The sequence below is a fragment of the Hemitrygon akajei genome, chromosome 17 (genome assembly GCF_048418815.1).
Source record: "Hemitrygon akajei chromosome 17, sHemAka1.3, whole genome shotgun sequence".
Taxonomy (NCBI): Eukaryota; Metazoa; Chordata; class Chondrichthyes; order Myliobatiformes; family Dasyatidae; genus Hemitrygon; species Hemitrygon akajei.
This window is the reverse complement of record NC_133140.1, coordinates 20226378-20239869: the sequence shown is the minus strand read 5'-3', so window position 1 is coordinate 20239869 and position 13492 is coordinate 20226378. Positions and strand designations below refer to the sequence as shown.

General features: G+C 40.6%; 1 protein-coding gene across 3 annotated transcripts in view; it reads left to right on the top strand.

Moving 5' to 3' along the window:
- Window positions 1–738: 738 nt before the first annotated feature.
- The window catches only part of cbfb (core-binding factor subunit beta), a 113908-nt gene continuing 101154 nt past the window's right edge, over window positions 739–13492 (top strand). The window contains exons 1-3 of one of the 3 annotated variants that reach the window (XM_073069769.1): window positions 739–1079; window positions 1372–1458; window positions 4194–4310. In XM_073069769.1, coding sequence (XP_072925870.1) covers window positions 1002–1079; window positions 1372–1458; window positions 4194–4310 — 282 coding nt within the window. In that variant the 5' untranslated portion in view covers window positions 739–1001. The remainder of the gene's footprint in view (window positions 1080–1371; window positions 1459–4193; window positions 4311–13492) is intronic. The other 2 variants (XM_073069768.1, XM_073069767.1) reach the window with 2 other exon arrangements.

Here is a 13492-nt window from a genome sequence, read left to right as displayed (position 1 = left end):
CCACCAATGCAGTTGACTTCTACGAGTTAGCAAGTCAGTTAATTTGAGACCAATTAAAGCTGGCCTTTTCAATAATGACCTGATCCTAAAATTTAGTACGATTGCTTTTAAATTGGAGGATTACACCTTAAAGATTTTAGTTTAATGCACGATCCAGACTTGACATCGGAGGTGAGGTGAGGTTCACACTACTGTAATTTTGTATTACTAATAGCGGCAGGCTCTTCCAGAAACAAATACTTCATTAGAAAAACGAAAATAACCAGGAGGCTTTGGGCAACGTGAGCCTGGCAAAGGGAACTTCCTTGATGTGTAGTGACGTGTTCGTTTCAAGTTGTCAAGCCAGAAAGAAAACTACACGCTGCCAAACAAATAGGAAAATTTCAGGCTGTACGAATCATGTAAATTGGAACTATGGGTGCAGCAGCGGAAGCTGTTTTTGCTTAGCACATGGAGGCTCCAGCCCTAACCTGGTCGATTTCCTGCGTTGTACTATAGCTCTTCGGGAAACCTCAATATTAGTTCATAGTTCACAGACTTCTTGCACCTGTAGTATGTTAGAAAGTCTGTTTTAAAAAAAATCTGTTTCTACGGACCTCGTCAGAACAGCCAACAGCGGGACCGCAAGCGGGTCGAAAGAGAGAACAGTGCGCCTGCGTGCCGTGCCGAAGCCCGCCTAAAAAGCACTGAGGAGCCAGGACCAGTGCGCCTGCGCACTACAACGAAGCCCGCTGGAGCTGGGTTTAAAGAGGAAGGCGAGTGCGCCTGCGCGCTGCTGCCGGCCCTTGTGAATGGTGCAGTGTGAGAGAAGTTCAATTACTCGCGGAGGAAGTGGGAGCTCGAGCAGGGAGGGGGCGGTTTGTTGGAGAGGCGCCGCGAGGCAGGAGGAAGTGAGCGTGTGAGCGGCGGGAGTCCGTTAGAGAGGCGAGGCGAGGCGACCCGGGGAGTGCAGACACCCACACCCAGCCCGCCGGAGACAGACGGGCGGAGACTCGGGAAAGATGCCGCGGGTCGTCCCCGATCAGAGGAGCAAGTTCGAGAACGAGGAGTTCTTCCGCAAACTCAGCCGGGAATGTGAGGTGAGAGCGGAGGGGGGATGGAGAAGCGCGGCCGGCAGGCGCACACATGGTGATCAGCTGGAGCCGATCCACCGGCTGTTGCGTCAGAGGAGCTGGTCATCTCCTGGAAGTTGGACCGAGAGTTACTCGCCCTCACCCTCACCCTCACTCTCCTGTCCTGGGGGGGGGGGGGGGGCTCCCTCTAACTTCGATGTCTCCTGATGTCCTGACTCTCTCTTGTGTTGTTGGGGGGAGGGGTGGGGTTGGCTGGTCGTTTATTGCTTCAGTGAGAGTTTGACTTTCTTTCTAACAGATTAAGTACACGGGTTTCCGCGATCGGCCGCACGACGAGAGACAGATGCGGTTTCAAAATGCCTGCAGGGACGGCAGGTCTGAGATCGTAAGTACCCAGGATATTCCTCACTTCCTTCTTGATGTTCGGTCCTCGATGCCGGCAGTGGACCGAAGCTGCTTTGAATGAACAAGCTAAATTGCTGGATCCAAGTGCTCCTGCATGCTGAAATAGTAAACGCCACTAACGTTTCTGTTTTCAATCAGCATGCAAACGCAAAAACCCAGATTAACACTTAGTGTGGAATCACTTCCATGGAAAAGCTTGGTAGAACGATGGTCGAAGTTTAATACTTGATCCCACCCTACCTACCATTCACGTTTGCTATTTGCAGCAATTTTTTTTCTCTCGGAAAGATGAATTAAAGAACATCTTAGATTATTCTAAGTATCTATGAGTTACTTTTTAAAACGCGTGGAGTATAAAGGGCATGTCTACAATTGAACGTAGCTCGTGTTTTCCATGAATTAAGCTAAATAAATTGTTTTGTAGGATGTAGCTATGAACATATAAAAGGAATTGGTATTTTCCCTGCTTTGGAAGCTGCCAGATTTTTTCACGTTCTCCTGGGAATGTTTGCTTCCCTCAAGCAGAAAAATAATTGGATAGACTATCATTTGTTGAGTTATTTGATCAAGATGTAGACCTTTATGCTCTGCTTCATCATTGTTAATAGCTATGGATCTATACATCAATTTGTTTTCCGTGTGTTTTTCAAGGACCTGTTCAAGCAGGTTTTCACATGAGATGTGTTTCATCAGATTAATTTAAAAGGTCTTTGAGGGTAGAAGGTTATGCATGGGTTTACTTTACCCAGGTAACGTATCGATATATGTTTATATCAGAAGGAATGTTTGAGAGTCCAGTGCCATTTGGCTTATAACATTGTATTTTAAATGTAAATTTATGGATCATATCAAATCTTGATGAGAGAGCTCGGTATCAGTTATCCCTTTTAATAACCCACTGGAAGGTGCATCAGTATTGCAAGGATTAGAGTTTTCTTATAAAAATCAAGGCATAATGTACTCATTTCACATGATTAAGTATTTTTTTTACAGTTAGTAACGTTTTATATTGATATGTTTTCACTTGTATTTAATGGTTCTAAATTTCCCTATGGGAATGTGGGTGACAGTTTTCTCTCATTAGATCTGAGCTTTCACAATGAGTGATAACATGCTATATGTGGAAGGTGTCTCAGTTGTCCTGTCTATTTGTGTATGAACTCTTCAGGTGTTGTCACATGTTGCTACATACTTGTTTCTAATTCCTTCCTTTGCATTTCTATATAATGTGGGTAACAACACTTTAATCTCAAAGTTGGATCAAGTTTGAACCCTGTGTTTGAAGTGTGGCTGAGAAACGGAACTGTCATAATGGGTAGCATAGTGGTTAGTGTAATGCTTTACAGCACCAACTGTAAGATCGGGGTTCGATTCCCACTGCTGCCTGTAAAGAGTTTATATGTTGTCCCTATGACTGCAAGGGCTTCCTCCCACATTCTGAAAATGTATGAATTAATAAGTTGTGGGCATATTATGTGGCACTGGAAACATGGTGAGATTTGTAGGCTGTCCCAGCACATCCTCAACACATTCTCTATATGCTTTGATGTGTGTGTAATAAAGTTCATCTTGGACTTTTTGTTCAACCAGCATGGTTTGATATATGCTCCACCTGTCTGATTAAAACAGGCACTACTGAAGTTTTTTTTAGGTATTAAAGTTTGGCCTTTAGTTCAACTAGACTACACTTCATTATCCAACAATATGAACATTCAATATCAGAACTACTTTGGATCCAGTTGTTAGGTGTGCAAATGGCTCTGTCATTCAAGGCTGAAATTTCAAACTCTCATTCTGACTGGTGATCCCTGACAGTATTATACTGCTGACTGGCGTATTTGGAAAATTTACCTTTTTTGAAAGAAAAGGCAAGCATCTAATCATAGTGCTTGTGATTCTGTTTGTCAGTTTGTTTTACTGTGTTGGATTAATGACTTGCTGGTTTGGGAACTTTTTTTTAATATATATTTTCTACACTTATTTTAACTTATTTTAGATTCATGCCATTTTAGTGCATTAGTTTGTGTACTGTGTACACAATTGAGCAAAATTGTCGGGGTCTGGAAGTAAACATTGGATATATGAGTTCTGGTCAGGAGATTGGTTTCTTTCACTTGGGTGATTAGCATATTTGCTCTTTGGCTAATCTGTCTGCTTTTTCCTTTTGCCTCTGACTGCTAAATGCCTTGCACCCCTTCCCCCACCCCCACACACTAAGGGTGCCACTGATACAGTTACTATAAATAACATAGGTCAACCTGACATTTGCATCGCTCAGAGCATGAGAAATTTCATCTATATCTAAATATTTTTAAATGAAAAACGTAACTAATCAGTTTTAATAATAAAGTGATGCTACATAATTCAGTTATTTTGTTTATGTCAAGAGAAAGAAGAATTACTGCATCTTCCAATTTTGAAAGTGCACAATTGTTTTGAGAAGTGACAATACGTTGATTGATGGCTGGGATGTTGACTAATGGCATATCTTATAGTATCGACCATTTGTGGTCTATGTTGTAGCAAAATTGGATGCCTGTAACTGTACACTTGATAAGAATTGATTGAGTCCATATTTTATGCAATTCTAGAGTTTAGAATATACGGTTCTGCCTGTATGACGCTAACCTTGGAACACAACACTGATGAACAAAAAATGCATAATTTATTTAAAATCCTTTCCTCTGATATATTTTGTATTGATTTTTCTGAAAGGCTTTTGTGGCGACTGGAACTAATCTATCTCTGCAGTTTTTTCCGGCAAATTGGCATGGAGAGCAGCGGCAAACACCCACAAGAGAATACGTAGACTTTGAACGTGATCCAGGCAAGGTAAGAACTTGGTAGATGTGCTTGAGTCATAGACTATGAAAAGTTGAATGGGATGTTTTAGACTGCACTTGTTCTAATAGACCTTTTCACCATATTAATAATGATGTGGATATATAGTCAGAACCTCATTTGTGGGTCAGCAATAAAGCTGAATAGACATTTGGTAAGTAGCTAGCTTCAGGTAGGTATGAAGGCACTGTCTTTAATCTTCACAGTATTTAATCATTGTTGAATGTCAGGCAAGCATTGTGACAGATTACACAATGGAGATATTCAGACGAGTATTGAGTTCGATCTTTGGCATGGAGGTGAAAACTATAGTCTCAGGATCTGTGTGTATCTGGAATAGTGGGGGCAGGGTAGGTTTTTGTTAGATCCAGAGGTAGATACTTGGACTTGGATGGAGAAGCAATTGGAGGCTATTCGCTTGCTGCAATTGGATAAATAATGGAATTGCTGTAGATTGAGAGGTATTAAGCTAGTTTTGCCAAAGTATTCTCAGGAGAAAAATCATCATTTCTTTCTTGGGTAAATTAATGCCATACTACAAAAGGGGAAAAATAAAGTTAATACAATTCTATGCCTATTTAGAAGTATGCTAAATTTTGTACCTTTGATCTGACTGAGCTGACCTGAATAAGAATCAGAGAAGGAACACTTCATTAAGTTGACCAACTAGAAATTTAGGAATGGAATAGAATATGGTCAGTAGATATTCCAGATGCTTGTTTTTGTCCTACATTTTTCCAGTTTTTAAATTGCATTTTAGGGTAATTCTAGGAATGAATATTACTTGTGTGACCTAAAGATATTATGATATAATATAAATTCCAGTTAAAATTGATCCCTAAACTAGATTGTATTGAAACCATATTGTAATTTAGTAATTGGTAAATGGGTTTATTATTGCCAGATATACGGTGGAAAAACTGTTCTTGCACATGACCCATACAGATTAATTCATAAATGTGCATTTAGGTAGTAGACGGCAAAGCAATAACAGAATGTAAGGTAGTGTTACAGTACAGAAAGTGCAGTGCAGGTGAACAATAAGGTGCATGGTCAAGAGCCCATTTTATCGTACTAGGGGACCGTCCAAACAACAGGATAGAAGCTATATGAACTAGGTAGTACATGCTTTCAGGCTTTTGTATCTTCTGCAACTCGCACAAAATGCTGGGGAGCTCAGCAGGTCAGGCAGCATCTATGGAAATGAATAAACATTTGATATTTTGGGTGGAGACCCTTCTTCAGGACTGGAAAGGAAAGGGGAAGATGTCAGAACAAAAAGTTAGAGGGGAAAGCAGATAGCTAGAAAGTGATAAGTGAAGCCATATGGTTGGGGGAAGGTAAAGGCCTGGAGAGGAAGGAATCTGAGAGGACATAAGAGTGGACTGTGAGGGAAGGAAGCCTTGTAGGACCGAGATGAGGAGAAACTTCTTCACACAGAGAGTGGTGAATCTGGAATTCTCTGCCACAGGAAGCAGTTGAGGCCAGTTCATTGGCTATATTTAAGAGGAGTTAGATATGGCCCTTGTGGCTAAAGGGATCAGGCGGTATGGAGAGAAGACAGGTACAGGGTTCTGAGTTGGATGATCATACTGAATGGCAGTGCAGGCTCGAAGGGCCGAATGGCCTACTCCTGCACCTATTTTCTATGTTTCTAAGGAAGGAGGAGTGGCCCCAGAGAGAAGTGATAGGCAGATGAAAAGAGTTAAGAGGCCACTGGGGAATAGAAGAAAGGGGAGCAGAGGGAATTTTTTTTAAACCAGAAGGAGAAATCAATATTCATGCCATCAGGTTGGACACCACCCAGGTTGTGTTCATTTTGGGTTGCCGTGCTGTAGAAAAGATGCCATTAAGCTGGAAAGAGTGCAGAGGAGATTTACAGCAATGTTGCTGGTATGTGAGAGACTGATGCATGAGAAAAGGTGAGCAGGTTGTGACTTTATTCATTGGAACATAGGAGATTGAGGAGTGATCTTGCAGAGGGGCATGAAATCATGAGGGGAATCAAGGCCTCCTTTGGTCAGGGTTGATCATGGATGTTGGATCCAGCTGTCTGGACATGCAAGCCAGGGCAGTGCCATTTGTAGAACAAGCTGTTATGAGGGGAGTAGATGGGATGAATGCATGCAAATGTTTCTCTCCAGGGTTGGAGAAATCTATGAACAAGAAAGCTTAGGTTTAAGATTGGGGGTGGGGAGATTTAATGGGAATCTTCACTCACAGAAGAGGTACCAGAAGATGGGAGGATAGTTAGAAAGGGCAAAAGGGATAAACCAGGAAACTGCAGCCTTGCATTAAAGCAGGGAAATTATTGGGAAACAAATTCTAAGGGGCAAGAGATATGTTCAGTTGGAAAGGCGGGGACTGATTAAGAAGAGTCGGCTAAGTTTTATGCAAGGGAATTTCTAAAACTCAAATCTGATTTACTTTGTCTTTGGGAGGTAACTAAGAAAATTGATCAAGGTCAATTGTGGAAGGAGAAGTCTTTGATTATGCTTGTAGGATGAACAAGTTTAAAGAAGTGGTGGTGTTATTACTACTAACACATGTACAGTGGGAAAACTTTTGTATGTCATTCACACATTTCATCACATCAGTGCAGGGAAAGCAATATTAGTGAATTTGAAAGTGCAGATAGTAAGGTGCAAGGACATATCAAGGTCAACTATGAGGTCAGAGGTACATATTCACTGTACTGAGAGGTCATTCAATAGTCTAACAGCAAGATAAGAGATATTCTAGATCCTGGTGTTATGTGCTTGGGAGTGGGAAGGAAAGAAATATCTAGGGTGGGAGAGGTCTTTAATTATATTGGTTGCTTTGCTGAGGCAGTGGAAAAGTGTAGCCCGGGTCCATTGAAGGGAGTCTCCTTTCCATGAAATGTTCATCTGTGTCTGCAATGCTCTTGTCCCAGGCTGAAGAGTTGGCTTGCCAAGCCATAATGCAACTGGATAGGATGGTTTCTGTGAAGCACTTATACATATTAAGGTTGAAGGAGAGATGGCTAATGGTAATAGAATGAGTAGATTTGTATGTACAGTATTTTGATATAAAGCTATGAATAAGATATATAGAAATTGGAGCCAAGTATTTGGTTTCATAGTGTGAAAGTCAACATTCTGGTGTTTAAAGTGAGATTAATTGTTAAGTAATCAGAAACAAGACTTGTTTATGTATTTTGTACATTTTTTTGCAGTCTGATATAGTTGTGTTCTGGCGGTTTATTTGGTGGTCCATTATACTGATGTAAATGCAATATTAGGATATTGATGCTGAGTGTTATAAATAACAGCAGCTGACAACAGTTGTATGTTTATACACCATATTATTGGAAGCCTTAATATTTAGTTGCTCAGGTATGAATCTATACACAGTAGCCACTTTATTAGGTACAGGTTTCCCCCACTATCCGAAAGTAGAGCGTTCCTATGAAACCTTTTGTAATCAGAAATGGCGTAAAGCGAAGAAGCAATTACCATTAATTTATATGGGAAAAATTTTTGAGCGTTCCCAGACCCAAAATATAACCTACCAAATCATATCAAAGAGCACGTGTATGGCATCCGTTAGTCTCGTGAGACCATGGATTTGCGCCTGGAAAGTCTTCTCCAGGGCGCAGGCCTGGACAAGGTTGTATGGAAGACTGGCTGTTGCCCATGCAGCAAGTCTCCCCTTTCTACGCTACTGATGTTGTTCAAGGGAAGGGCAAGGGCTGATACAGCTTGGTACCAGTGTCATTGCGGGAGTTGCCAGAACAAGATTGAAGACAACGTCGGACTGCCTTGGGGACTCCAGCTCCGGATTTGCCCTCAGGGTTTACTCCTAAAGCCTTTCTCATGAGTGGGTATGGCTGCAAGGCAGCAGAGGTTTGAAATCAGAGTTTTCCCTCTCTTAGATGGACTGCATTCCCAGGCTGACGAGCTCCATCTACCCGATAGCACATAAAACCTAAAATAACACTAACATATAGTAAAAGCAGGAATGGTATGATAAATACACAGCCTATATTAAGTAGAAATAATGTATGTACAGTGTAGTTTCATTTACCAGAATCGGGAAGATTTAGCCAAAACAGATTTGTAGAAAAAAATTGGCACGTACACGCATGCACGCACACCTGCCTACGCAAGGCTTCAGGGTCTTGGTAGTCTTTCTCGGGGTAAACGCAAGTTTAAAGCGGCGCCTTTTTTCATAAAAGTGAAAATCCTCTTCGAATTTCTTTCAGTTAGCAAAAACAAGTACTGTACAGTACTAATGCAAGTCATTTGTAAAAGTGAAGTGACATAAAGCAAACCTTTGTAAAGAGGGGGACACCTGTATATCTATACATTAATGCAGATATTTAATCAGCCAATTGTGTGGCAGCAACACGTTGCATAAGAGCATGCAGAATGGTCAAGAGGTTCAGTTTCCAGAGAATCATGCAAAAAAAAACACAAAAGGAATCCAGTGAGCTGGTACTCTGTTGGTGAAAATGCCTTGGTAATGAGAGAGGTTAGAGGAGTATGGCCAGGCTGGTTCAAGCTGACAGGAAATCAATGGTATCTCAAAAAGATAGATAGATAGATACTTTATTCATCCCCATGGGGAAATTCAACTTTTTTTCCAATGTCCCATACACTTGTTGTAGCAAAACTAATTACATACAATACTTAACTCAGTAAAAAATATGATATGCATCTAAATCACTATCTCAAAAAGCATTAATAATAGCTTTTAAAAAGTTCTTAAGTCCTGGCGGTAGAATTGTAAAGCCTAATGGCATTGGGGAGTATTGACCTCTTCATCCTGTCTGAGGAGCATTGCATCGATAGTAACCTGTCGCTGAAACTGCTTCTCTGTCTCTGGATGGTGCTATGTAGAGGATGTAGAAAAAGCCATGCATTACAACAGTGGTGTGCAGAAGAGCATCTCTGAATCCACAACATCTTAAACATTGAAGTAGATGGGCTACAGTGGATGTATTGTGCAAATAATTAAGATGGATAGCAATAACTTAAATTTGCAGCTTTGCCCAAGATGAAATAAAAAGTATAATTAAAACAATATTCATGTGTGGCAAATTTCTGCAAATAGCGATTTCCAGGAAAGTGGCTTAGTTTCTGATGAGCTTTTGCTTTACAGAATTGGAATTTAAAAAAATAATTTAACCATTCTCCTTCCTATTATAAGCTTCATGCTTAATCTCATCAAAAACTTATTCTTCTGGGTTGTAATTGGACAAAGTTATACTGGCAATCAAAGCTGTTGTCAAAAAAATACTGTCAAGGTGGTAGCCTCTGCAAACGTATTTGCATGTACTGAGTATTGTACAAAGGAAGATTTGATTGCAGGCTTTCTTGAATATTTTTATATAGAGCTATTACGACACTTGGAGACTCTTACCAGAAAAGACTGAAACTGAAATATTACCAGAGAAAAGGATCCACTGCTCAGTCATTGGAATAAAGTTGAAGTATAAAGTGACTATTACCTTGAGGTGTCTTGCTGTGGGATAGCTAAGCTTTGCATGCATGTTTGGCAGGTTATGCAGTTGCTTTATATGAAGCAAAGTATAAGACTTGCTCAACAGCTTAAGCAGAAACTGTGGAAAGACAGGCAAAGATGTTTTAGATTGAGGACTTCAAGTAGTAAAGTTAGAAATCCAGCTTTAAATTGTAGAAGTGAGCGGAGCGAAGATGTACAGGGCTAAGGTAATATCCCTGGTAGCATGAGTCTGGGGTTGCAATGTTCATGGAGCTGACCTGGTTGTTGATATGTTTTTATACAGTCAGCCCTCCTTATCCGCGGGTTCCGCATGCACGGATTCAACCAGCCGCCGATCGTTAAAACCCGGAAGTTAAGCATTGTTTGTCTCGCGTCTTGTTCGTTACTTGTGTTGTTGTGAGCAAGAGGAAGGAGTTTAAGGCTAGTAAGGGATGGCTGGCTAGCTATGTAAAGCGCTACAGCCTCAAGAACTTAAAGATCACAGGAGAATCAGGATCGGCTGATGCCGAGGCGGCATCAGCGTTCCCTGAAGAGCTACGATGCATCTGTACTGAACTTGTACAGTCTTTTTTTCTTGTCATTACTCCCTAAACAATACAGTATAACTATTTACATAGCATTTACATTGTAGTAGGTATTTAAGTAATCTAGAGATGATTTAAAGTATACAGGAGGATGTGCATAGGTTATATGCAAATACTGTGCCATTTCATATAAGGGACTTGAGCATCTGCGTTTTTTGGTATCCGCAGGGGTCCTGGAACCCATCCCCCGCGGATAAAGAGGGCCGACTGTAAAAGCTTTTCCAATTTGATTTTTCATGATGTTACGTGACCACGGTTTAGTTTATTGTGGGCGTCACTTTAAAATGCCTGGATGAGGCAGGACTATGACGTCAGTATAACAAGCTGCGACAGACCACTGGGACTCTCGAAGAGGGAGAGGGAGTGGAAGTTTTTGGACTGCAAGCTGCTGGCAGTAGCTTGATGTAGCAATGGGTAAAATCTGATACTTTTCCATGCCCAAAGGATTGGGTTGATCAATGTCACACAGTGCACATTGGATGTATGACTGTCACTTTGTATGATCCATATGTGGATTTTGTTGGAGTATCCTGTGCTAACCACTTGCACTAGGGTTTATTCCATGACTTGTGACATTTCTACGTGGGTTTTGGGACGACTTGACGGATAAGATCTTCGGCCATTTATTTCGTTTTCCCAGCAAGGATCCTATGGAATTCTACATGATCACCTCCTCTCTATATTTCAACGTGGATTTACCAGTACCTCACCTCACTTACTCCGTGGATTATTGGACCTTTTTAGTTTGCCATCTTTTTAAGCTTGACAGTTTGGGAGCCACACACACCTAACACTGTTAACTTGTGTTTTTTTTTGTTTAATTTTCTATATTTTTGAGTAGATACTAATAAATATAGTGGTTTTAACATTAAAACCTGACTCAATTTGTGATTTATTGCTGCTGGTACATAACAATAAACCCCAACCAAAGAATAGGAAAATAAATGTTTATAAGTATAAATTATGTAATGCATTTATCCTCAACTGTTCTTATGGTAATCATTGGTAACTTAAATGATTATTGCTGTAACATTTGATTATTTAGCAAAAGTTCTGCAATTATGCACATGTACTAATTTTCCCAAAGAAAGATATTCTTGAGATTGAGGAAGTGAACAAAGGTTCACCAATTTGAATACTGGGGTGGGAGCATTTGGCAGAATGTGAATGCAAGTTGTCCTTTGGGCAATTGCAAGTCTTGATGGTGCATCTTTGCAGATGAGGTTTCCCCTGACTAAGATGCCTTAAACCAGGAGTCACCACCACAAAATACTGGTCAGTCATTCAAGACAAATGAGTAATATTTCTTAATCCAGATGATAGGAATTACAATGGTTGACTAACATGATAGCTGTGGCAGTTCAGTTGCTTAAAAATGCTTGGATGTTAAAGAATTTGAGAAATGGCTTGGTGCAGAAAAGCAGTGCTTTCAGTGAAAGGTCATAATGCTTCTATTTGTAATATTCGTGTATTCTATAACAGATTTGTGTGCCTTGGCATTAATGCCATTCTTCACAGAACCTCTATGTTTCAAACGTTAGAAATATTTAATATCATCTTCTCTCCATTCAATGTCATGGTGAGAGTTCTGTGTAAATTATCTACCATGTTTCCTGCAGGGTAAGTGATTGTATTCCCTTTCCTTTTTTTATTTAAAAAACGGGGAAAAAATAGGGTGTATTTCAAGCCTCGGAGTGCTCAATTTTGAGAAAGCTTTATGAAGTATTTTAATGTCTGATATTTAAATGAACTTTATCTTTGGTTTCACAAATGAGAAAATCTACAGATGCTGGAAATCTAAGCAACACACACAAAATGCTGGAGGAATTCAGGCTAGGCAACATCTATGGAAAAGAGTACAGTCAATGTTTTGGGCCTAGACCCTTCGGCAGTCCTGCTGAAGGGTCTCGGCCCAAAACGTTGACTGTATTCTTTTGCAAAGATGCTGTCTGGCCTGCTGAGTTCCTCCAACATTTTGTGTGTGTTGCTTCATCTTTGGTTTTATTTGCCATTAACTGTGGCAGAGCCTATTGGTTTTGTTGTATGTTTCTTTTGGGTTCATCTGCACAAAGCATTTATTGAATGTACAGTTGGTTCTGGTAAAGAACAAAGACTAATTGAGAATACAGCTGGGATCCCTTTTGTTTGTTTGGGACATTACGCCACTTAATTGGGACAGGAGATTCTTGCTGAACAGTTTCTAAGTAGTGTCAGACGTGTGCAAATTAGACTACACTATTCTTGGAGTGAACTGTTTTTAGATGGCGACAGTTGCATGGGCTTGTGTTGGAAAAGCAATTCAAATAACATGCAATTACTGCCACAACTGTTGTTCATTTCATTGTTTCTAGCTTCACTGGAAATTGCCTTTTTGCTTCACAAAGGCCTTTCCATAAGGTTGTAGTAGGGCTACTTGTTGCATCCTGGATTGTCAGTATTGAATACAACAGATCTAGCCCTCAGTAGATGCAAATTTGGTTCATTCAAGGCTTCTAGATTAGGAAGACTGAGTATGTTTTCAAAGACATGACAACAAATATTTCATACCAGGTTAATTTGGAAAAGCAAATATCATTATGTTGTCTGCTTATTAATCTTTGGCAGCTTCTCCCCCGCCCCAACTGAATTGTTGTTTACTTTGCAACTCCTTTTAAAATCAGGTTGCATTTTCCTCATCTAGATTAGTCATTAGGTATTGCTTCGGGCAGGCTAGGAGAAACCTTATTTTGAACATTCGACTGGAAGGTTTAAGGCCACATGTTTCATGGGGGATGGGGAGGAGATGGTAATGGAGGCAAATCTGAAGAGAAATTGCCCTTTGAAAATGGCTTTTGTATGTCCCTTTGCAGCTGGATTCTCGACTTACGCAGTGGGAGACCACAGTCAGGGCGGATTGGATATAACATCTCACTGACAACACTGGCACATGTCAAAGGTGTGCTTCATCTGTTGCTCTACTCTCTACAACCATGACTGTGTGACTGTGCACAGCTCTAATGCCATCTATAAATTTGTTGGTGCCCCAAAATTGTTAGCAGAATTTCAGGTGGTGACAAGGAGATGTAAAGGAGTGAGATAGATCAGCTGGTGTTGCAGCAATCA